We start from the raw sequence: 22,203 nt of genomic DNA on the forward strand, positions 1-22,203 counted from the left end.
ACCCAAGCATGCGCGCTCTCGTGCATAGGTTTGATCAGTCAGCGCGAGCTTGAGCTGGAGTCCTGTTTGTCAATAAGCGGCAAACTATGAACACAGAGATTATTTATTAACAGCCCGTGCAGCGCAAAGCGTCCGTGTGGACAGGTGAGATCTTTTTATCTTGTTTTAATGCTGTTTTACTGTTGTTTTGTTTATTAGTGTCGTGTTTGGCCGCTCGTTGATGTTACTGTGGCGCGCGTGCTTGAAAACAACTTTCATGTCTCGGAAGATGAAGTGATCTTTCTTAAATAACAAAGTCACTGTTTAAGTGAAATAACTTGCTTTAAAGAGCAAGTTTTGAATTTATATGTAACCGGATAGTAGTTGAGACGTAAAGGTTGATATCGAACAAACTTCATCTGACTTTGTGAAGTTGTAAAACGTGATGGCACTAAAACTTAAAATAGGCTGCTTATAGTTAAACAGCAGATGTTGTGTAAGATTATGTCTTTGTACACTGGATTGATATTAATGTTATTTTTATAGTTAAGATTCATGCTGGAAGAATATATAGTATATTCCATAGTGTTTGTAAACCGTACTAAAGAATAGTGTTTCTAAACTTTAGTATAGCAAATGTATATAGTATAGTATTACAGTATACTAGACCCTAACACATTACCAGTAGAGACCATTATACTGTAGTTTCCATTAAAACCAATACAATATTAGCATAGCTGATGGTTTCTGGCCACATTAATGCTCATATCAAATATGCTAGACTCAAGTTTGAACTTTAAATGTTATAAATGACTGTCCGTTCTCATGCTTTCGTGTTAAAACCTTGAACTTGAGAAGTATCTACAGGATGCAGTGTGGTGACCCATCGACTTCCTCACCTTGTTTCAGAGAGCGGGGTGTGGCCCACACTGCTTTCCACTTCAGCTGCTTGTGTTTTTGTGTTATATCAAACACTACGCCTCTCAAAGGCTCATATCTGATGTGTGGTGATGCCAGAAGTCGGTGGATTATATTTCATTTTAGAGAATTGTTTTTAAATGCATTTAACTGGGGAAGTGGACCAGTGGAATGCATGTGCTGTGTGAAACCCTTCAGATGAACCACAATCGCACCAGCTGCTACACACGTGTTCTCAGTCAACGCAGACACGTTGATAGACTTGAAGTCTATACGGCCAAAATATATGTCTGCAGGTTATTTGTACATTATTTGTTTTTAATGCCCTGTTTGATTCGATTATGAGCTGTATGAGGCAAAATAGACAAAGAATTACACGTTTAAGGTACTTAAAGGCATAGAAAAATAAAAAGCATACAGAAAAGTGAGTATTGACTACAGTTTTGTCTGTTATTAATATTTCTTGATAATCTTTTGTGATATTCGGTAGCCAATCTCTTGGGCCTCGACTCAATGTGTTGTATGTACATTTTTGCCAAGCCTCCTTAAATTCTTCCTAAAGCTGAGGTTCATTTTACACTTCAACTACAGTTACACAGCTGTGCAACATTATTGCAAAGTTTTAAATAAATCTTGAATAATATATTTAGATAAAATATAAATATATTGATAGAGGATTGGATGTGTCTGATATTTGCAGTATGTGCCATACTCTGTTTAATCATCCATGGAGAAACGGACATGTTGTAGCCTGTCATCTAATCATCTAATAATAGGTTGACAGTTTCAGATGGGTTTTTTTGGTGTTGTTGTATCTAGAGCTGTGTGGTTGTGGTGTTAGTCTCTTTTTTACTTTTTGTTTTTGCCTTATCAGATCTTTTGTTAAGAGATTTTTATCTCCAAAAATTCCTGACTGATTCAAGTTAACGCCTTCATTCTTCTGAATGTACTCAGATATCTGCTATAGTTTAATGTTAAGGCGATGTTTTACCCTAAAACGAAAATGTAATTTTTTTACTCGCACGTACGTCAATGTCGATGTATATTGTAATTAGGGCTGTGCAAAAATATCGATACATTTTTTTTTTCAATAGTGTATCGATAGTGATACCTCTACTATCGATATTTTCTTTTTAAATCATGTCAAATACATACGGCCAAAAGTAAGTGGAAGCAAGCATGGCGAAAAATATAAGAACGCTTCGAGCTCTCAGAGCTGATGTGTGGGTGTGCTTTGGTTCAAGTCATGGAGTAATGAGTTATATAAAATAATGCTGTGTAGGCTTCGCAAGTCATGACACAAGTCACTTGGCTACTGCAGTGCATTAGACAAAAAGTTTATTAAGAAAAGTAACAATGACATTTAGTGTGCTTTCACGGATGTGACACCAGCACATTTACAGCACGGATGAACCAGGGGTTTTATACTGCCCATGTTCAGTGTTTTAACTGTAATGCACCACAACAGCCAAGTGACTTGTGTGAGCCACCTTATTCCCCTGTGCTACCCACTTGAGGGGCGCAATCCACAGTTTGAGAATCCAAACCTCTGATCTAAAGGTCCATGCATCGCACATCATGGCCACTCTGCAGAGGTAAGGGATGTTTTTACACTTATCCTTACAGAAAATCCCAGGTGGTGCACAGCATGTTGTATTTCTAGCTCTACTTTTTACATTTTCTATTTAAAGTATTGCAATATATCGCAAATGTGTATCGTATCGAAATACATAGCAATATAATGTATCGTGACCCATCTATCGTGATATGTATCGTATCGGGAAGCACTTGCCAATACACAGCCCTAATTGTAATGGACCAACAAAAGTGACTTGAAGCATTATCTCATCTCTCTTTTCTATTCAGCCATGTCTGTTGTGTTATGGACAAAAACACAGTATTAATTGTGTTACATAAAAACATGTATTGACATCAGAAGCAAAAACGTTATTTTCCGTCCAAGATTATTCCCATCTCAAAAACAAAACTGGTTTGTTCAGTCCATTTTTTGAACTCACTTGAGCGTCATCGTAAATGAATCATTTTAGTTGGTTCAAGTTAACAGCTCATCAGCAAATAATAACAATGATGACTGATGATTCTAAATGTCTGTTTAGTTTTTTAAAGTCAAAGTAATATTATAGGTTTTCAATAACGCAAGTATTACAACAAGATCGTCTTTTTTGGGTCAATTGTTCCTTCCATATTTCTAAAACATCCTTGCAAGTTTGATGGAAAACATTCTGGAAAGCTGCCAGTTGGTGATCTGCCAGTTTTCATTTAAGTGGAGATGATGATAACGTTGTAAAAGGGTTGTGACAGTAAGAGCCTTTAAAGCCTGTAAAAACACCTCCGTCCTCTCCGTTAGTATCCAGAGTAAAAAAGTGCATTTGAGTTTTCCCCAGGGAATTGTCCAGAAGAACATTGGGTTCATGGGAAATGGGCTGTGCTAATTTAAGGCAATATTACTATTGTTGTTGATTTGCTTGAATTAGGCAAGAAACAATGAGCAGGTTTCTCATTGTTTTTACCGCCCAGTTGACATATAGTTGAGTCACAAAAATATACCTTTTTGTGTAGATTTTTTGTAAAGGCTTTACTGTACGTAGGGCTGGGATGATATATCGTGCAATTGTTATGCTCAGTTTCTCAATGAATTACGGTTAAATGCCGCCACATCGGAATTCTGATTCTGAGATTTTCTCTTGCAGTATTGCCCGGTTGGCGTTACAGACGTCAATGATGCCTTGTGTTAGTAGTAGTTTATTCACCCCTTAGAAAATTGGGTTTACACAGATGCCGCACATCACATTAATACAGTCACACACATGTGCAGTACATTCAATAAACATACATTCAATTATCAGCAAATTACCCATGCCTACCGATGATTTAACACAGAAACAGCAGTTGGTATGAATTGATTCTTAAACCTTCTGGTTCTTCCTCCAATTGATCTATATGTACCGCCCATTGGGAGAACAACAAACTCCCCATGATGAGATGCACAATTGATAATCGCATACTCTTTTTTTCAATTACTCTTTCTTTAAAAATGTCTTGAAGCGAATAGCGATATCAGTTGAACTCCAATCACCTTGGAAGCAGTCTTAATCAGCTTAGTCATTCTGTTTCTGCCAGACAAGCTAATGCAACCAAACCATACAATGACACAATAAGAAATAACAGATTCAATAAAACTCCTATAAAACTGTGCCATTTACATTGGTCATACCTTAAAATAATTCATTTTCCTTAGGAAAAACAAACGTTGTTGGACCATTTTACAAATGGAATCGGTATTGGCATCAAAATTTAATTTCTTATCATTTACTGTTCCCAGGTATTTATACTCATCCACAAGCTCAATATCCCTTCCATGGATAACAGTAGGAGAGCATAGAAATGCCAGATTTTCCGAAGTCTATAATCATGTCTTTGTTCTTAGCTATGTTCAAATTTAGATTACACTTTGCACACCAGGAGACAAAATCTTCCACCACAGGTCCATGAGATGTCTCTTCATTGACTAGTAGGCTCACAATAACAGTGTCATCAGCAAACTTCAGTATACCTATCATCAAATGTACTCTTACAAATAAAAAGCAGGGGGCAAGAACACACCCCTGAGGAGAACCCGTAGAAGAACATAACTTGTAGGATAACAAGCCATTAACACACTGGGTCCTATTCGATAGAAAATCTACTATCCATCTCACCAAATTAAAATCCAAGTTAAACAATTTAATAAGCTTTTCTGCCAGCACATGTGGCCTAATTGTATTAAACGCAGATGAGAAATCAATTAAAGCCAGCTGTGCCCTTGCTTTAGGAGTCTCCACATGTTGGGGCTACTAGATGCACAAGAGTAGTTACAGCATCTTCCCCAGCCCTCCCTGCTCTATACGCAAACTGGAAGGGATCTAGTTTTTCTTCTACATGTTTTAAGATCTCCACTCTTACAATTTTCTCAAATGTTTTCATCACCAAAGAGGTGAGGGCTACTGGTCTAAAATCATTTAAAACCTTTGGGGCCCTGTGTTTTGCCAGAGGAACAGCTGTGGCATGTTTCCAAATTTGTGGGACAGTCTGCAGTTTAAGAGACATATTAAAAATATGTTTAAATATACCACGTAACTGTAGACTACATTCTTTCAAGTTCAACATCTTGCCACTGATGTTATCTGGTGCTTTTATTTTCTTTTGACATTTAAAAAAACCTAGCCACTTTTGGAGCATCAATATTAAATAGGGATGCACGATATTATCGGCACGCCGATATTATCAGCAGATAATGGCTTATAAATTAATTATCGGCATCGGCCCGATAAAGAAAATAACGCCGATATGCCTTGCCGATAGGAAGCTGTAATTAAATCATGCTTGTAAAAGCAGCACATTCTTACTAGGGCTGGGCGGAATGGCGGAATATTCCGTTACCTGCAGTCAACCGTAAGAGATTTTCTATTCCATGTATTCCGCGGAATGTAAATAAGTAGGCGTGGTTAATGCGGCGCTCTGAAAATTAGGCGCTATTCTGAAAAAAACGAATGAATTAATCCACCCGTAACAAATGAACGTATCAAACATTGTTTTGACCTTCTTTCAGTCTGTAGTTAGTGATGCGCTCCAGTCCGCTTCTCTCACCCGCAGTGCTCGTGCAGGGATCTCCGCCAGCCAGTGGCGGAGCCAGACAATTTTCATAGGGGTGGCCAGACTGAGACCATAGCTCACACAGGGGTAGCACAGAAACTGATATCATCTTTTTTTTCCCTATGTGGCAAGTCACTGTGGATCTAGTAGTGTTTCTTAGTCACTCATTTACTTAAACAGGCAGTGATTGCCATGTAGAATTACATCATGAAGATCCACATAAGATTTTTAATGTATTACTAAACTGATTTAAAAAAAGATCTGAAACAGTGTGGCATTGCAGAAGGTGGTGTCTTTTTAATTTGGATATACAGCTCACACCATAATGACAATTTACACGACATAAGAATATACCAGAATGCACTTTTATCAAACAAACATTACAATATCACAGAAAAACCAAAATAGAGTAACCTTAACATTATGGGCAAGCATTTCAAAAATATTCCTTTGCAATACTTTGCATATTATCATTTGGCTGCCAACTGCCAACAAAACATTTTAATTCCCTTTCAAGGATATGACACAGACAGACCACCACCATTAAGCTAAATCAGCACTGAAAGTTGACTTTACTTTTAATGGCCTTCTACAATGCTCTTTTAAATGACACCGACACAGTGAAACTGTTTATAGCTTGCGACTTTCATACTGCTAAGTTAACAGCCTAAATTAATTTAGCAAACTTTACCATGTCTGTTTCAGCTTCAGCACGCCAGCCATAATATACATAAATTAAGACAAGAAACATTTCAAACATAGTGAATAAACTTAATTCTTCTTGTTAACTTACCTGTGACCTTTTCTCTCGCGGCGGTAAACAGACAGTCCTCCTACTGCACGCGCAAAGTCCGTTGGAGCACACGCGAACAACAACAACACTACTACTTCTTCTTCTGTAATTGTGTTGGTGGCAGTGTTGCCAACTCTTTTCAATGGAAAGTAGCTAAAGCCTGCCCGAAAAGTCGCTAAATGTCGCCAAATGACGTCACGCGCATATCAGTGACGTCATCACGTAGTATCTGACAGCTAAGTGCTTCAGGTCTGCTTCACATCTCTACTCTCTGAGCGGTTGTATACAGTATTATATTAAAACAATACACCCAAATGCACAATAAATAGGTTCTTAATGACTTCTGTTTCTGTTGGCAGACAACAAAAACGCATGTAATAGTGAGTGAACTCAACCAATTAAAACTACACATCAGCGGTCACTTTTGTTGAACAGCTAAAATCCGTCTGTGTTCTTGTTTATGCGTCCATACAGTCATCGCGTTTTAAATCATAAATGCTCAAACAAGGTCAATAAGTGATTAGTTCTTCGAAACACTGTTTGTACATGCCTCTCTCATTCACGCATCAGTGCGGTCTGAACTGAATGTGCTGCTTCTCCTGCCGCGCACTGAACAGAGTAGACACAGAGAGGCGGTGCTGCGCTGGGAAGGCAAAAGCTCGCTCTCGCGGGGCAATAGACGTGAAGCAGAATGTTTCGCTAAGCCGCCAAGGCTTATTCAGAAAGTATACAGCTAGATTTGTCGTTAGTCGCTTTTTGAAAAATAAGTCGCTAACGGGGTCTGAAAAGTTGCTAAATCTAGCGACAAAGTCGCCAAGTTGGCAACACTGGTTGGTGGTTGAAATTCAAGTTGAGTGTATTACAGCCACCTTCAGTTTGGGTGGAGAAGTACTTGTTTGAGGTGCGCTGTTGAAATGCGTCCATATGGGAACAACTGTGTACAAAAATGGTTCCGCAAAAAAGTTGCTGGCAAAGCGGTGATGGGGGGTCTGGGGGGTGGCCAAAGATTAATTTATGGTGGCCTTGGTCACCATTGGCCACCCCCTGGCTCCGCCCCTGGCGCAAGCATTTAAAAAAGCTCATTCTCAACACGTATTTCAGAAGTCATGTTGTTTTGAAAAGCTGTTAATAGTTTTATAAAGTGAGCCAAGGTGAAACTTGCGTTGAAATGCGCGATGATGCTCGCGAGCGCGTGCACGAGCGCATTGACGTGACGCGCTTCTACCTTCAGTTTTAGGAGACGCGTGAGGAGTCACCAGAGACTTGCAGTGCAAAAAACAAGCCCGAGAATAAACGAACCTAAAGACAGAGAGTCGCAACACACTAAAATTGCTCATCTACTGTAATAGAGAGCGCGCCCGTCAGCGGCGCACTGCCTATTTATTGATTAACGTTTTTAACTAAAACACTCAACAACTTGAATCCTGCTCATCGTCCATCGGGAGTAGACTTTGAACTTGAGCTCAAGCATGCATAATATGCAACGCGCCGCCCTGTGACTTTCGTCTCTGCACACTGCCGTTTTGTAGTCTCCATTTCAAAGACACCTATGCTCTTGTTGCTTCTTTAATTAATATTCACCAAATTCATTTTCCAAATGTTTTAAAATTATTTCTTTTATATCATAATTTTAAAATGTGAAAAGCAGGGCTCGACATTAACGCTTGTCCGGGACAAGTGAATGTTTTGTATGGGCAAATGAGAGATAACTTTACTTGCCCGACTGGACAAGTAACTTGAAAAAACAACAACAGTGGGACATATATGTAGAATAATAAGAATACGTGCATTAGACAGAGCTGCGTGTTTGTGTGTAGTGCGTTTGTCGTGGTGGTGCTTGTTGTGTGTGACAATAATCAATGGCGCATCGCACCGACTCCATGTAACTACATGCGGAGCTGAATCCTGTTATTTAAATGTCATCTGGCTGTTCTTCGTGTCTGAGTGAATTACGTGCACAGTTTAACATACAACACGAGTGATGGTCGAGTATTTATCTGCGTCTGCACTGTATGAGGTGAACACATGAACTTCATCTCCAGTCAGAGTTGCTCTGAGAGTTCATTTTACGAGCGTTTTACTGTTTGAGTGAAGCTATCTGCAAACAAGCGTCTTCCGGAAGACCCGTCAAAATAAAAGTCCCGTTAAATTGAACACTCAGACAAAAAATACTGTGGTGTACTATAGTATTTGCGTTTGAAAATTGTAGTGCCCTTGTAGTGAATTGATAAACACTGTATACTATAGTAAAGTTCAAAAACACTATAGTATCTAAGAATTTTACTGCAGTTTACTATAGTATACTACAGTAATTTATGTGGACAAATATACCACTGTTGTATAGTTAAAAAGGAAAAATACACAACTGAGAAATATTCAAACAAATTTAGGTAATCTAAAAATGATACGGCCCTAATTTATTCATCTGTATGTAACATTAATGTTTTTTATCAGTTACCTGTCTATTCATGATGAACTGCACTTGCATATTTTTTTTAATGATGACAACAGACGATTTATACTCCTACAGTTTGGCCTGTGCTACCAAACTTTAAACCTTTCTAGCACCAGTGCTATGTGCAAAAAAAGTTAACCTACAGCCTTAACACTAATAATAATTACGGCTTGCTTTTGTTTTATAGCAGTCACGGAGAGTAGGCCTATAACCAAATTCAGGCGGCCAAAGCGGAAACTAGTTAAAATGCTTAGAAGCAAACTTTACCAATCTAGATCCGGAACAATTATATTGAGAATTCAAATGAAATATCATTTTTTTACCGTTGGACAAGTAATTTTTGTACTCGGACAAGTGAATGACAAGTTTACTTGTCCGAAGGACAACCACATGACAATGCTTAATGTCAAGCCCTGTGAAAAGGCACAGTCACTGAAGTGACCGGGCTATGCCCCCTTGTTTTTTTCCACGGGCTCAGTGCTGGCGCTTATTTTTTTCCCATGCAGCTTATAATTGCGACCAAAGCACCTCGGTTGAAAAAACGCTGTCCAGCGCCTGGCGCTTTTAGCTGCGTAAAAACGCCGGTCGATAGACAGCATATATCGGTATCGGCATCGGCTTAATTGAGGTGGAAATTATCGGCACATCGGATATCGGCAAAAATCCAATATCGTGCATCACTAATATTAAATACTGTGTTACTATGTGAAGAATCATAGTCTCCAATCCATTATCATCATCCACATTAAATCTCAGGTAAAAAAAAAGTTAGCTAGACAGGGAGTGTACCCATTTAAAGATACCATAGTATTGTTACTTTCCTGTAGACCTGTCATTAGTCTCATCATGCTATCCCACACCGCCCTATTTTGTCCTTGTCATTATGCTTTTCCTTTGCAAAAGTTACTTCTTAATAATAGAAGTAACTTTATGACCGCATTTAAAAACTACCCTTTTTCCTTAAGAAAGTTTTTCAGTTCCACATTAAACCAAGGCTTATTGTTTGAATGGCAAGTAACCACTTTAGTATCAATCACATTATCAACACAGAATGTAATATAACTGCACACCACATCAGTCAACTCTGATTCTTGAAAAACAGACCAGTCCGTACACTCAAAGCATCCCTGAAGAGCCAAAATACCATCCTCATTCCACAATTGTACCTTCCGTGTCTCTGTGACTCTCCTCTGCAGCACAGTCTTATATGTTGGGACCAGGTGCACCAAACTGTGGTCAGAAGAACCTAGTTGAGGCTCAGGAATGGATCTATACGCCCCCTGTATGGATCCATAACACAATAACACTAAACCGTATGAAACCAGAACGTTGTAGAGAATATAGGGTGGGCTTTTGACTTGACCGTTTACAAGTTAGCAATGCCCTAATAGCAATGTAGCAACCACTCAGAATCAGAAAGCCTTTGCAACTGCCCTTGTAACCATATGAGCATCACTCATGTTTTCTTTTGTATATGTGTAGGGATGTGTACATTTTGGCCGATAACCAATAATTCTTGAACATTGGAAGCCGATAACCGATATATTGGCCGATATACAGTACCTAAATAAATATAACATTTTCTGAGACTGAAAATTATTTTTTCCCCCTGAAAATCAGGTGCCAAGCTTTTTTTCTTTATCAGCCGGGATAACATTAAAAATGATAATTTATCGGCCGATATGGCCGAAAATTTATCGTGCATCCTTATATATGTGTTTCTAGTATTATGTTTGTTTGATGCATCAGATTTCTTCTTTTATCAGTTGTGTTTCAACTTGAAGGTGAGATTTCCGGTTTGGCTTCCTTTTTTTTACAACATGGTCAGCGTTCTGTTCGTCCAACAGGAAGTACATGCCCGATGTGAAACTTTGAGACTTCTGTCATTTATTTTCTTCACACCAGCTTTTAATCGGTAGCAAACTGGCTATTGAATTATTGTATATAAGACACGTGATTACTGATCATTTCAATGCTCTGAACTCAAAACTGAATTTACATCGAAGGAAACCTTTAGGTGATTTTACTGAACCCAAAGCTGAAGTCAATATTTGCTTTTCCATCTTCTCAGCTGTGTGTATTGCCCAAGTCAGAGGCCGCTGTTCTGGTTATCGGCTACTGCCAGAGATAACAGTTGAACTGACCACAGATCAGTGTTTAAAGGTCTCTTTCCATCAGCACCTTTTCATTGCCCGGCTGCTGCTGACCTGTGATTATTAGAGGAAGCACCCTGCAAACAACAGCCTGTGGTGTATGGCACACCTGTATTCCTCTGACTCAACATCACAGGGCATGTTCTGCCGGATTCATGGCTGTAGCATAGGCAGTTACTTGTATTATGGTTTTGATGTTGTTGAAGTATTTGGGCTGTAAATGTGTTTTTTTTTGTGCACAATATATCAGTATTATCTAAATATTGCATGTCACAATGGTTTGCGATAATTGAATGATTTTAATGCTTTAACTTTATACTGTAAATAGTGAAAGTTGTAGGTCGATTCAGCGTTCGTAATACAGCAACACATTGTCGAGAAAGGGCAAGCAGCAAATAGCCGCTCTTTAATGTAGATGTACTGTATTGTGATTTTGTCCGATGATGTTGCGTTTATAAATCAGAATTTTAGCAGCGGTTAAAGTGACTGCTGGTGGCATCCCGTTGTAAAATACAGCCATGTTCAGACTTGACTTCTTTTTTGAAGCTGCTAGCGTCTGTTTTACATTATAATCCTATGGAGTAAACCGTGTTATCTTTTTCTGCAGCTCAGAGCGTCTTTTGAGGTTGAAAAAAGTTCAACTTTTCTGAAAAAAACGCCCTACGTCAAGCTCCTTTTTCACAGCTAACCAATGACAGAGACCTGTTGTTTCCATAACAACATGCGAGGAACGTGCAAGGCTCAAGCTCAAAAAAATATAATGGTGGCCGAAACGTCCGTTGGAGGATAGTTTTGTGTAAATGTAAGTTTAATTTTCACTTTCAACAATTTCTGATTGCATTTCTATCGAGAAATTAGTATTGTTGTGTTTAAATATGTGATTAGTTATTGCAAAGACGCTCTCTGTTTATAATTGAAATAGACTTCAGGGTTTTTCCTGCATAGAGAATTTGGAGGCGGCCGCCTCCGTCAAATGTCGTGCCGCCTCAGGCTCTCGCGAAAACTATGTCGGGTGTCTTCACAAGAAATGCTGCGTGCATTTAACAGACTGTCATTTGTAACTGCAGTTGCGGCATTACGCCACAGTGGAGGCGCTGTTTCGTTATCAGCACACTGAGGCGCTAAAAAGAGTTGCCAAACAAGAGCCAGCCTGTGTTTCACGGCTGTTTGTTTTGCATCCAAGTACGTTTAATTTCTTGAAATGTCTTAAATTAACATGACGTACATCATTGTATTGTCTTTAGCTGTGCAGTTGGATCGTTGAATCAGCGTATACTGTACACAGCGAGTTTGCCGGTATGAACGCACGTCGCGTTCAGAACGACTCGCACACGAATGACTCATTTGAACTGATTCATTTAAACTATTGAACTTTTCAGTCACTAGCAAATATAAGAGATCATTGAATCATTTAAAGTGAACCACAGAGAATGCAAGATGTGAATGAGCTTTGCTCATTTAGAAAGACTGGTTAATTCAGTTGGCTATAGTGGGCTGAAAAGTTAGTTGAAATGATAAAAAGCTTTATTTGATTAAAAAACATTTCTGTTTGGTTGAATAAAAGTAATGTTTTATATAACTTAATAATTGTCATCTAATTTTATTAGAACTTTTAATATGTCAAACTCAAAGTCACTTTGGTTAAGCCACTTAAAGGTACGGTATGCCTATGTGTGTGTACAAGATCAGGATGGCAGCACTTCCACCTCATTTTGAGCCAGGAAAAACCCTGGACTTCCGTTACGCTGCCTATGTTCCTATGGGCTGCCTTCGCGCGCGAAGTCATGGCGTTCGGCTGCTATTTTTAAACAAACGCTGCGAGCATTTTTTTTTTACTAAAAAAGCACTTTTGTCAACTTTTTCTTGTCAAAAAATGTGCTAACACTAACACGACGTGATGACGTCACAAATATGCAAATTAGTTTGTGGCGTCACTAGCGTCACAAGTGTTGTCAAAATCCTATGGGAAACACTGAGAGAGAATAGGCACTTGAATGTTAGTTTCGGTGTGCACAAGTGCATGCGTGTGCTGTGACATGTGGAAGATCAACAACCGAAAGTATTTAAAACATTATGTTGGTTGTATAATTTTAAATGATTTTATAGTTTAATTTGAATTCACAAACTAAAAGCATATTTTGAAGCCTTGTATCTACTTATGTAAAGCAAAACTAAGTAGTTTTATTTCGATTGGACGTGGAGCGTCTCAGGTTGGTTTGCTGAAAATTGCATCACAGGTCTTGTGTAAAACCTCAGAGACGAATGGCCATATTGCACTTTAGTTTAGATCTGTGGTTGACCAATGGGTTTATTGTTTCGTGAGAAAATTATAAGCCAGCCTTTATTTGTACAGTGATGAGGCATTAATATCATAATACATTGTCCTTGCAGAAGGACAGTGTTGTTTGGATTTTAGCCGTAACCTTTTATTTCTGAGGTTACTTTTGCAAGCAAGCAATGTGTCTTATACTGTGTGAGCAAAATTAATGATATTGCAATACAAAAAATACGAAAACAAATTGTGGGTCCAGATATTTTGCCTTCTTTGGTTTGGTTTTAAGTCAAAGTTTTGTTTCAGGTTATAAAGTTTTGCTTGCATATTAAGCTAATTTTTGTGGTTGGAAACTACACACCAGAAAGAAAACCTGTTTCTGTTGGTCACCCTCAATTTGGAGCAACAATCGGAAATGACCACAGTTTAGAGACTAAAACTTCACAGACATCTAGTCACAGTGGAAAGGATGTAATCATCAGTTACTTTTTCCATTTTTAAACCACTTTAAGACATTTTATTTCAATAATTTTGTTTTTAGTTTCAATTTGTTTTACCTCAACCACCAGCCCACGTATTAAACTTTGAAAGGGAGTTTGAAAGGGAAACTTTGGCTCTAGTGTTTTGAGTTGGACAGGTGGGTAAACAGTGGACATGTTTCTCAGCTGACCATTTGTCTGCTGAACTGTCGACTCTTGTGTTCTGCACCTGTCGACAGTGAATGTAAACGACAGACATCCTAACACATGCCAACAGCATTAACTGCAGCAGTCCTGCAAAGACTATTTCTGGTATCACCCCAAATGTTGTTGTCAAGTGTGATGATGATGTTATTCACATGGCTGTGTGATATTTTATGAACTGTTTGCAATAGTCAGCTAAGTTTCTCTAGGTTTTTCCAGTTTAAAATGGCCCAATTCCCAACACTACAGGGAGGGTCTTGATCTTTACTTGGTATTACTTCAGTCCTGCTTTGTTTCTCGAGCCAGACAAAATGTTTGATTGACAAAGAACTGATGTATTAGCTGACATAACAGCACGCATGGTTGTGACTATGACGAAAGAGCAACCTCACTTCAGCCTCCAACCTACTCCAACCAGACTGGAAGTCTGTAGTAAAGCTCAGACAGAATGGATGAATGTTGAGAAGTAAATGCCACAAATCATTTTTGTGTGTTTTGACCAGGCAGAACAGCAGCTTTTTTGTTTCTTTTGCAGATTTTGAAATGAAGAAGGACTTTGATACGCTTATAGCCGAAGAACGGACTGAGATCATCTCTAAATATGAGAAGGCAAGTTGCATCCTTTCAAATTCACTTTGGTACCATCTACTTTTTTTAAAGCTATTGATCTAAATTGTGAACTTTGGTTTAGTCAATGCTCAGACAAGAGGAAACTGGATAAGAAAAGATTGATAACCCATGACATGCTGTTGCAGTGTCCAAATCAATTTTAGACCACTACAGCAGTGATTCCCGACCCTGTTACTGTAGGACCCCCAATAGTTTGGATATCCCTCAAGCCAAACACACTTGACTGGGATTATAAGAAGACCCCAAGATGTAAAATAGTAGTTTTAGATAAGGTAAAATGTGTACTGTTTGAGATCTTCCAGTAACACTGCTGGAAACCATTGCCCCAAAGTGACGTATTGTTGTGTACAGAAGAACAATAGTGATAGCTCGTGGTTTGACCTGTTTAGGGTTGAAACCAACAACCTTTTGAACATAGTCCCAGATATTTAACCACTAGGCCACACTACCCAAAAACAGGGGTGTAAATTTTTGGCGTGAAACGGCTTTCCGGATAGATCTAGAAAAGAGTGTGTTATGGAAGTGCTGCTGCTTCAGCATGATTCAGAAAAATACGCCTGTCGTGGTTCAGTAAAGTGTTTAGACGGACCACAGCTGAACGTCTCGCACATATTGCTGCTAAACGGACATTGACTGCATGATAGGAATTCTCAATGCTCTTCAAATATCTTGAGATTAGTTTGTTGAGCGTTTAGAGATAAGGTGTTTAGAATAGACAATGACATATATCTGACTGAGGAAAGAGTGGATTGGCGACTTCTAATGCTGTGTTCACACCAAACGCGAAGCATCGCGTTCCTCGCTCTCTATTACTCATGGAAATAGTTCTTTATTTGTGTACGAGTGACACAAAAACATTGTGCGACGGGGAGTATCTTCACCTGTCCGTACGTGTCAAAAGTAGTTGTCAATGAGCTCTTCATGCAAATTTCTCGCTTGAGTTTAATTTTTTACTCCAACTGTTTTGCATAGCCCAGCATGAATTTACATTTATTTTGTATGTAATTTAATCATGCAAATTGCTTAATTCGCGTTTGGTGTGAACGCAGCAAACACAGCGTAGTACCACTCTAATGTTTCTAACGTTTGTTTTGGAGATCAAGATTGTTCTCCTTGATGTTTTCTTTGATAGTTTCTCCTTTAAATTTTACCCCAAAAACAATTTTGTCAAGATTGACAAATAATAACTTTTTATGAACTGTTTAAGTACACATCCCCTCTCGGGTTGATTGGGTCCGTTGCCTTTGCTCCAGTTGCTCAGTTTGTTTGTTGGGCCGCTTACAGGGCAGGCAGGAGGGAGTTCACATCAACTCCTGGGAGGATGCCGAATACAGCATCTACAAGGTCACGGACCGCTTCGGTTTCCTGCAGTAAGTCATGCAAGTGTTTTCTCCTGTCCCGTAACCTCTGCAGGGCTATTTTACCACATGGTATTTAGTGTTTACCATAGCAGGATAATGACCTCTGACCCTTGTTGAGGAAGTTGCTTGGGCTAACTTTGTCATCTGAGCCCTGAAGAACGTAAATTTTCACGTTTGTGTTGCACAATACACACAGCACTAACTGTCACCTTTGACTTTTTTGGTTACTGTCTTTGCAGTGAAGAGGAGCTGCCAACACCAACTGCAGTGGAGGAGAAGGTGATATTACAGTATCCCTGTAAAATCTTTCATACAACTATAAAATTAAACATGTTTTTGTTGCTCATTCAGTGTTTGTGGGTCTATTGTAGCCACAGCATTATTTGGTTTTTAAAACAACATGTAAATAAATAAATCTATAATGTGTTGAAAAACGTTTTTATCTTGAATAAATATAAATGGCTGATGTTAAAAAAAACAGTAACACTTTCATTGATAATTAGTTAATTTATTATCTGACATGAACTAACAATGAACAATACTTCAACAGCATTTATTAATCTTTAGTTTAGTTTATTTTTGTGTACTTTCATTTCAGAATTACTAATACATTATTAAAGTGGCCATAACTCGGACAGTTTCTGCATATATCTCATGGTAATCTTTAGTCCTTACAGAATAGTATCGCGCCCATTTATAATCATTTATAAAAGACGGATACAGCTGTATGATTATTTCCGACAACATACGAGATGGGGGGGTGGAACTAAAGCACGTGCGCACACATTGCCAACAAAACACAGACATATGACTCAGTTTCACTTACCGTGTGCAGTTCATGTCTGGCATCTTTTAGCGATCTCCAAATCCAGCATTATATCCAAGTTAATATAACATCTATCACTGAAACGCAGTGAAAAAAAAACAAATACACACCTCTCACTGTCGCAAGAGTAACGAGCTGCAGCTGCAGGTCCACAGCGCAGCCAGTCTTGACGCAGCGCAGCCAATCTTGTTTGTAAGCAGGTCTCGCTTGTCAGTTGACGCATGGGCGGGCTATTTCTTTCGCCTTGCCGAGGGCATGCTTTTCCGGGAGAATTCCAATAAGGGACTAAGAAAAGCTGTTACGAAACGGATTTTCATGTTCGAAAAAACTTTCCGAAACCAATACGAACGCTGGGGGAGTGTATCGAGCACAGAAATACTACGTTATACGTCGTTTTTTGACAAGTTGAACATGTCAAGCATAAGAAGACGTTTAACATTGTAAATAACTCCGAATGCATGAAACACCGTTGCATTCCCCCTTTAAAATAATTACAATAACATTAACAAAGATTAATAAATGCTGAAAAACTATATTGACTATGGATAGTTAATGTTAGTTAATGCATTTACTAATACGACCGTATTGATTGTAACAAAAAAATCACATTGAATTTAGGGCTGTACCGAATACCATTTTTTGAGCTTCGAAGCTTCGGTAGTAATCAACATCGAATATTCAAAGCTTTGAAGGGAGGGGGCTGAACATATTCTTCTCTCTAATAAAGAAAGGAATCTCTGTGTCTCTGTCTGTTTGCATTTTTATTATGTTGAGAACCGTTCATCCAATCGTCTTCATGCGTGGCGAGTGTGTTGCTGCGGACCCAAGGGAGTGGCTTGTCACATTTTGGTGCAATATGGACACGCGACACGTTCAGAATGAATAAACTACAGAACAGCGCGAGACGGAAGCGGCGCGCCTCACATTAAAATAGGTCCGTTTTGTTTTTAATGGCAAATTATATTTTGTTTAGTTTCTGTATTAAGTAAATTTAGAAAAATGTTTGGAGTATTTTTTGTGTGTGGTTCAGGTGCTAGCATAATTTGATTGCCAACTACGCTGGAGTGCGGATTTAAATGCATAACATGGAAACTGTTTAAACTGTTGCAGCCATTAAAATAGTTTAGTTTTGTTTTCAATGGTAAATTAGATCTATTTAGTTTCCTTTCTTACGTTAGTTTAGAAAAATGTTTTGTGTATTCCTTGTTTGTTGCTCAGGCACAGAACGCAGTTTGATTGCCAACTGCGCCAGAGACGGGGATATAAACGCATGACGGTCATGAGACTGTTTAAATTCCTCATTCTGTCACCGTAAGAAAAAAAACTTTGGATACGTGCGACATAGTGACATGTCCTCCTTACCGGGTCCCAAACTGCTACAAATATTAGGTGTTTATATCACGCAGCGCTGCACAGACCCAACGGCACAAAGCATCTTTCATTAATTGCTCTCGTGTTGTTTTGATAACACAACAAAGTTGAACACATAATAAATCACAAACTAGCATTTATATAGGCGTACTACTTACAGAACTCATGTGATTTTTCAAACTTGATGTGCAGTTGTGGTAGGCCAGTTTCAAACCGCTTTGTCTTCTTCAGATTAACTAAATCATGACGTTCACTTATGGGCGATTCATATTCAAGCACAAATGAGGGATGCCAGGTGTTAAGAAAAAAATTATATTTGAATCTCAAAATTGAAAATCGAATGCCAACCCACCGAACGAATATTCAAATATTCTGGTACAGCCCTAATTGAATTTTGTTTGTGTCTGTGGCACTCGTTAAATATAAAATGTATAACACTTTACATTTTTATTACTAACCAAAGCATGAAAAAAGTTTTATTACAGACCAAAATCTCAATCTGCTCTTTCTTTAGTTTAAACTCCAGGAGCTTGAAAGAGTGCAGAAATGGGTGAAGATGGTGAAAAAGTGGGATAAGTACCACAGCAGCGAAAAGGTAGTTGCAACATCAAATATTTGTATGACTCATGTTTGCACATTTGTTAAATTCTGTATTAAAGGTGCCATAAACTGATTCTGAAATCTGCTGTACAACCACGCCATGGAAACACGCAAGACTGAGAGTCTTGCAGATCCTAGCAAATGTCACAAAATTGTTGGTTTAAATTTCCAACAGCATTTCTCAGAAAACACTTACTGCACCTTTAAAGCTGCAATCCAAATGTGGTTATAAATAAACAAAATTCAGTAATTGACCAAGTACAGTAAAAGTTCAAAACTGTCTCCTTATGTTAACCTAATTCTCAACAGTAAGCTTATAATAATGATTTATAATTTGATCTGTCAGTTGCGATTACACAGGAAATATCAGTTTGACATAATTTCACTTGAAGCCATGTAAAGATGAAAGTAACCTGCAATTCTAGAGGGGTGAAAGTTATAGATTCCAGCTTTAAAACCTTAAGTTTTATCATGATGTCTAGTGGACCTACTGTTATGCTAATAAACTTACATGGTGTCAATACTTTACATGTTGTCAATAAATTATTGATTATGGAACATTAAATTATCTTTAATCATACTGCTGTTGACACTTTTGTAGAAAAGCAATAAGCCACTTTAAACATGGTGTTACAGTCACAGTGCTAAAATCTATGTATGGACTAAATTGACTCATTGCTTTCGTAAACAGAAGCTGTCGAACAGTCTCCACACATCCACACAAATAATTCCCTTGTCCGTTTGTTTCCTCTTCCTGTGCGTGTTTTGCAGATGACGAAGCGCGTGTACAAGGGGATTCCCTTGCAGCTGCGTGGTCAAGCCTGGGCTCTTATGCTGGAGGTGGACCAGGTGAAACAGGCCAACTACAAGAAGTATGAGGTAGGAGCTTATAGTCTTTGTGAGCTGTGTTTGGGTTTCAGGAGGTCCTTGTGATTAAATAGTCACTGATTGATGTGGAGCCATTCAAAGGCTTTTTTGTTTGGGTTTTGGTTTGTCCTGTGTGATTAGCCAGACGTGTTTTGTCTCCGATCTGCCCTTTTGCTTGTAAACGTGTTTTATTGCATAACAAAGTTTGTTAGGCTATATAAGTATATGTTGGTATACAAACAGATGCTATCATATAAATGCCGTATGGTAATAGTGTTTTTTTAACTCTCAACGCCTTTCATTTTTGTTTGCTTGTTGTGTTTGTACAGACAATGAAGGAACAAGCCAAAAAGTACTCAACAGAAATCAAGCAGATAGATCTTGATGTCAACCGGACGTTTAGGAACCATATCATGTTTATGGAACGTTTTGGCGTCAAGTAAGCATCATACGCACACGCACAACAGCATGCTCGGGAATTTGCTAGGTTGCTTTGTCTAAATTTTAATCTGTAGCTTCTCATATCTTCTTTTATCTAAGTTGTACTTATTTGGAGTTTTTTTTCAACATTAAAGGGATAGCTCATCCAAAAATGAAAAATATGTCATCATTTACTCATTGGTTTCAAACCTGTATACATTTCTTTGTTCCGATGAACACAGAGAAAGATATTTGGACGAATGTTAGCAGTTTTCAGTTCTGTGACATCATCCACTACCATAGTAGGTTTTTTTTGTTCTGTTGAACACATAATGAGATATTTCGAAGAATTTTCAAAAACAAAGAGTTCTCGGACACCTTTGACTACCGTTAATTCTTCCTACTATAATAGTCAATGATGTCCCGGAACTGAAAGTGACTAACATTCTTCCAAATATCTTTCTTTGTGTTCATTGGAACAAAGTAATATATACAGGTTTGAAATTACATGAGTGTGAGTAAATGATGACAGAATTTTCATTTTTGGATGAACTATCCCTTTAAGTAAACACTTGTTGCGATAGATCTGGACTGATACGCACAGACCTTGCAAGGCCAAAACAAGTTACTTCCCCTTTGTCATTTTTGTTTAACATCCTGTTGCTGTGCGTGGCCTCACAGGAAATGACAGAGCCGGTGACTCATTACAATTATGCCCAGAATAAGAATATACTTTGATGTTATGCACAACAGCTGAAGCTCTGCCACAGTGAACGTTTCCTTTTATGCCGGACAATTGTTAAGACCCACTTGGGATCGTATATCCTCTTAAGAATGGACAACTGTCAAAAACAATTTTTTCTTGCTTTTTTTGGTCAGACAGGAATCTGTCATGGCACTTTGCAGAAGCCAAGCGCAGGTTCACTTCTAGTTTTTAGAAATACTCATCGTTCCACTTTAGCAGATGATTCAAACTGAAATGGTCTCCAGACTTCACCATCGTACATGAAAGTGGACCAGAGTGCACAGAGAGGCATCATGCTCATGCGGTTTACATTGCATGCACACCCCCAATCGACGATGTAGATCAGGCACCTATGCCAGCTCTCTGTTCAGGGTTACCCAGTGGATGGAATTTCTGGGTTATGACATTTTTATTAGCGCTGATCGACCAATAAGAGGATGTGGGGCAGAAGTGTTTTTTTTTTTTAGCACATCTGCTGTTTGTTTGTTACTTGTAAGCGTTTCTACAACACACGCTATTCACAACGTGACTTTCCTCTGGACAATACCCAGCAGACTCACAGTGCTGCGTGACGCTAAATCCTTCCAAATCTGCAGACACTTTGAATTATTAACGTACATCTCCTCTGGATGTGATTGCTAATGCATAAGTAGTCAGATTTTTAGTCTTTTGAGTTGGATGAATGCTGTATTTCTTATTACAAGCTCAAAATATAGTTGGGCCAATCCAATAAGGTTATATAGAAGATGCTTTTGTATTTGTGTTGGTTTCATACTGTACATTTTTAAGGAACCTTAGGATTTTTTTATTTGTGTGATTAGGACTATTTTAATAAGAGTTTATAAAGAGTTAATTTGCAAAAATAGATCATATTTGTTTTTTTGTGCATTCCAAGTAATATCAAACAAACTGCAGTTGGGTTGTTTTGATTAAGTTAAGTAACTCATTTTTTTATTTTTAAAGGGGTCATATGACACGGCTAAAACGAATATTATCGTTTGTTTTAGATGTAATGCAACGTGTCTACACGATTTAAGGTTCAAAAACGCTGTATTTTCCACATACTGTGCATGTTTGTATCTCCTCTTTGCCCCGCCTCTCTGAAAGCACAGATTTTTTACAAAGCTCATGGCTCTGAAAAGCGAGGTGTGCTATGATTGGCCAGTTCACCAGTGCGTAGTGATTGGTTGAATACTGCAAGCGTGTGACGGAAATGTAACGCCTCTTACCATTTGGAAAATCAGGTTCCAACGCAATTGTACTGACAGGTTACTTACGTATACATTTGGGTGGTCTTAGTCAAATCATACCACGAACTGACGTAGATTTGTGGGGGTGTGGTTACACGAGGGGTTTCAGGCAGGTCTGGGTGAGCATTCGCTTTTAGATAGAATGCATCTTTTGTTCCCACACTTTAATTTTTGCAATTTTACGTGTCTAATACATGCATGGGCATCTTATAACACACCAAAGACAC

The 22,203-nt window shown here is 38.5% G+C and overlaps 1 protein-coding gene across 2 annotated transcripts in view; it reads left to right on the forward strand.

The window, feature by feature from the left end:
- Window positions 1-22,203, forward strand: part of si:dkeyp-19e1.3 (USP6 N-terminal-like protein) — a 28,985-nt gene continuing 6,782 nt past the window's right edge. Inside the window, exons 1-7 of one of the 2 annotated variants that reach the window (XM_057329951.1) lie at window positions 1-144; window positions 14,442-14,515; window positions 15,821-15,906; window positions 16,137-16,176; window positions 18,609-18,689; window positions 19,466-19,573; window positions 19,891-20,000. In XM_057329951.1, coding sequence (XP_057185934.1) covers window positions 14,450-14,515; window positions 15,821-15,906; window positions 16,137-16,176; window positions 18,609-18,689; window positions 19,466-19,573; window positions 19,891-20,000 — 491 coding nt within the window. In that variant the 5' untranslated portion in view covers window positions 1-144; window positions 14,442-14,449. Of the gene's footprint in view, window positions 145-14,441; window positions 14,516-15,820; window positions 15,907-16,136; window positions 16,177-16,203; window positions 17,658-18,608; window positions 18,690-19,465; window positions 19,574-19,890; window positions 20,001-22,203 lie in introns of those variants that run through there. The other variant, XM_057329952.1, reaches the window with a different exon arrangement.

Source organism: Triplophysa rosa, linkage group LG3 (genome assembly GCF_024868665.1).
Source record: "Triplophysa rosa linkage group LG3, Trosa_1v2, whole genome shotgun sequence".
In the NCBI taxonomy this organism is placed as follows: Eukaryota; Metazoa; Chordata; class Actinopteri; order Cypriniformes; family Nemacheilidae; genus Triplophysa; species Triplophysa rosa.